This window comes from Stegastes partitus, unplaced genomic scaffold (genome assembly GCF_000690725.1).
Source record: "Stegastes partitus isolate 25-593 unplaced genomic scaffold, Stegastes_partitus-1.0.2 Scaffold992, whole genome shotgun sequence".
In the NCBI taxonomy this organism is placed as follows: domain Eukaryota; kingdom Metazoa; phylum Chordata; class Actinopteri; family Pomacentridae; genus Stegastes; species Stegastes partitus.
Genome location: NW_007578723.1, coordinates 26,575 through 30,456, shown reverse-complemented (window position 1 = coordinate 30,456; position 3,882 = coordinate 26,575). Strand labels below are relative to the sequence as shown.

The 3,882-nt window shown below is 42.0% G+C and overlaps 1 protein-coding gene across 1 annotated transcript in view; it reads right to left on the bottom strand.

Annotated features, from left to right (window-relative positions):
• Positions 1 to 1,215: 1,215 nt before the first annotated feature.
• LOC103366899 (chromodomain Y like 2) overlaps positions 1,216 to 3,882 on the bottom strand; it is a 15,836-nt gene continuing 13,169 nt past the window's right edge. Inside the window, exons 4-7 of the mRNA XM_008294762.1 lie at positions 2,847 to 3,019; positions 2,549 to 2,759; positions 2,312 to 2,455; positions 1,216 to 2,220 (exon numbers count right to left, since the gene is read on the bottom strand). Of these exons, the coding sequence (XP_008292984.1) occupies positions 2,062 to 2,220; positions 2,312 to 2,455; positions 2,549 to 2,759; positions 2,847 to 3,019 (687 nt within the window). The 3' untranslated portion in view covers positions 1,216 to 2,061. The remainder of the gene's footprint in view (positions 2,221 to 2,311; positions 2,456 to 2,548; positions 2,760 to 2,846; positions 3,020 to 3,882) is intronic.

Sequence of the window (3,882 nt, the reverse complement as noted above, 5' to 3'; positions counted from 1 at the left end):
AGAAGATGGCAATTTAGATTTTTTGAGCTTCTTGCAGCAAGGTAGGATGAATTCAAGGAAATTATAAAGGGTTTTTCTTGTCATGAAGTTTAGTGCTGCTGTTTTTTTGTTAATTTTAGCTGAAAGATTTAAAAATGCCTCATTAAACCATGAACTATCCCCAGCAATCGATTTAATTTGAGAAAAAAATGGCGCATTAACAACGTAAAATATCGATCTGAAATAAAACGAAGGTCAGTTCATCCGTCAGTTCCTACTCATAAACTCATAAACCTCAGCAAAACACAATATATATTAAATTATCTGACATGCCTTTGATAATTTACAACAAAAATTGAGTTCAAGTGACGACAGTGTGCACATTTTGGTTTAAAATCATCTGACCCATTTTTTTTTGCTCGTCCAAGTTTTTGTGGGGAGGGGTAATTAGAAGATTCAGGGTGCCTCTGGAGCAAAAAAAGAAAAAACCGCATGGCACTGCACAACCAAACAGTTATCTCAAATAAATAGAAAAATAAACAGCGACATTTCTACCAATACTTACAATGCTGGTACAAAACATACCCCGAAATACAAGGTACCCAGACAGGCAACACATTTATACAGTATATTACATGCAATTAGTTACAGAAAACAGTCTACATTATATATATTTATATATATTTATATATATATTATTCTGAGCTGCAAAATGGACAAGTTTTACAAAAAACAATTTACACAGACCTACATACATTTACATTTCGGTAAAACAAAATAGATCCCTAATTATAATACACATTGCAATAGAAAATTTTCTGGAAATCTCGAATCATGACATGCAGGTAAAGACGAAATCTGACTCCAGCTACACAAATGTTCCGTTTCTACAACATTGTTCACTGACAGTTGAAGACACTTGAGGACCGAGCTATTATTCGTGTGCCCTAAAAAATACTAAAGAAATCGCTGTCAGGCATTAACAACATTTTCTTATTCCAAAAAAAACCCCAAAAAACAATTACACATTTCACACCATAACTATGTGTATTGATAAGTGGAAGCCGTGTTCTACATATGAACCATCACAGGACTGCATGTGAGGCTAAAATGAGTCACCCTGCAACATGTGCCGTCGTTTCATTTAATCATGTACATTTAGCGCTAGTATACACACGAGACATCAACACTTCTTTATTTTTTTTACTTGTTTTTCTGATTTGCAAAAACTGAGGAGCATTTTTATCCGAAAAAGAAATCTCGACCTCAATCAGACTTCATTAAATAAACGGTGAACTGTACCTTTTCCAGGTGAAAAGAACAGAAGACAGATGAATGTTAGGTGACGGGTATGAGGAGGATTTTTGCTTGTACGTATGCAGGGTTAATCTTGATATCATTTACCAGGAGCAAAGTCATCTCGATCATGAAAACAAAGACTTTGACAGTATGAAGCATGAACTGTGTGACGAGTGTTTTATGATCTTCAATCGTTTGGATCCACTGACAAGTTTTTCTTCAATCCATACAGAGAGAGGAGGGAATGTGCAAGTTAAAAACAGAGCAAGCAACACTGTCCGTACGACAAACTTTGGTTGACACTTCGACTCGACGATAAGCGACTAAAAAGAAAATCCTGAAAAATGCATCTTATGTACAGAAAGCGACTCTTTTTACACGCTTGAAATAAATATATATTAATATATATTATCACTGCTTTATCATGTGCACTCAGACATACATTGATTTCACGCATCCTGATGATTAAGTCTCAGTACAGACGCACTCTGTACCCTCCCTGCTTTTTAAACAACGCACATTTGGCCCTTTGCTCTTTGACTCCTTAAATGTGGAGAATAAACATCTGGACAGCTGAGGGTCCAATAAAAAAAAAAAAAAAAAAAAGCTGCTCTACAAAACATGAAGGAATTGATTCTGTTGTTAGAGATGTAAGCAAGCATAACTCCAGAGAGTCCCCTCTGCTGATGGATGGAAACAAAGGCCCTAAATGCAGTGTGAGATCGCAGCGTCGTCACCCTGGATGCCCCTCTGTAGGTAGCCTCAGACCCACACCGTGGATGGTTACTTCTCATACGTCTTGTTCTGCAGGTAGCTGAACAGCGCCTCCAGTCCTTTGGTTGAACACCACAGCTGCTTCAGCATCTGACACTCTTTCTCATTCACCTCCTCCAGGATCGACATGAGGATGCTCCTCACCAGGCATTTGGACTCTTCTAAAACCTTTTAGACACACACAGAAATGGTGAGAGGCGAGTTAGGTTTTGTTCAAGTGGCTGCTTTGCCCTCTGCGTTGTCTCGATCAGGCACCTACCACCGCGTTGCACGATGCCATTTCCTTCACACGCAGCATCACCTCCTGGTTGAACGTGGTTGGCCAGAAGACCTGTGACACGAGACCTCGACTGCAAGCCTCTTGCGCTGTGAGTTTTCTGCCGCAGAACAGCATCTCGTTGGCCTGCCATCAGGGGAAAATACTTGTCAGGTTAGATCAAGTGGAATTTTCCAAAAGCCTTGATTTTTATTTTTTTTTTTTCTGCTGGGGACTCACCAGAGCTACGCCAAGTATCTGGGGAAAGGTGTAGGAGGAGCATCCGGAGGGGGTGAGGTGGAGGGCGGCGCACGGAGTCTGGAACCAGGCTCTCTCGCTGGCCCACACCACGTCGCACAGCGGCAGGATGGAAGCCCCCAAGCCCAGCGCAGGCCCGTTTATTGCCACCACAATGGGTTTCTTGAAGTGGATGAATGCCAACACAAAGTCCCTAAAGAGGTCACGGAACAATCAGTGCAGACTCGGTCGAGACTAGCGATGAAAGAGTCGGTGTCTGTGGCGGAAGATTTCCTCTTACCGTACGGCGTCCGCGATGCGGCTGCTCTCTTTCCTGCGGTCGGTGGACAGACGTCCTATCAGGTAGGACGGCTCCAGGCCGCTGCAGAAAACAGTCCCCACCGAGCTGAGCAGCAATAACTTACTGTCATCAGCAGCTGCGTTACCCAGAGCTCGACAAACTTCCTTCATGATCTGGGGAGAGACAGGGAGGGGTGTGTGTTATGTTCTTAGCTCGACTGACACATGAGGAATGGTTAGGAAGGTAAAAAATGACAGGCTTGGAATCCTTAGAGCAAAGCATGGCGTCCACTCGTTTTTATTGTATCAGTAAAAAAGTGACCAACACTGGGTTTTTGAAACCTTCTTCATTCCTACAGTGCTGCTAATTAATGGAGGCTGACAAGTCTGTAACCCTTTCAGACATGAGAAGCGTAAGGTTCATCAGTCTGTTAGCATCATGTCACTGACAGTGTGAAAAGCACATGGTGTGACCTGGACCGATCCTGTCTCCATGTCAGGGATTATTTACGTTTATTAGTAATTGATGAAGTCACCAGCTCTGTTGTTCTATGTGCAGAAATGCATGTTCATGTGGATCCTGCTGCTGTTTGATGATGCAGGTATCTAAGAAACTCAGAGGAAAGACTCCAAAGTGAACTTGTTTGTTGAAATAAATAAATAAAAGAACAATAATCTGTTCGCTGTCACTCTGTTTTCGTCACAAAAGTTTAATTTTTATGGAAATTTTCACCTGTAGCCTAATAGATGTGCAACTGTTGAGCAAACTGAACCAGAAAGGTGTTGACTTTGACATGGTCGCTGCCTTATGCTCTCTGTGTGATGTTTTTGGACGAACATCAGTGTTGAAATGTGTCACAAAACTCCAGGTACCATCGTGTATATCCGTTAACGTGACGCCGTGCAGGTTGTGGCGTGCTGAAAGCGATACAGAAATGTTACTGGGTCCCACCGAGTAGGACTGCTGGTGCAACTGTTACGGAAACATGACCTGGATGTTCATTCAGAAATGAAGCGTTCAGATGTAGCAGAATAAT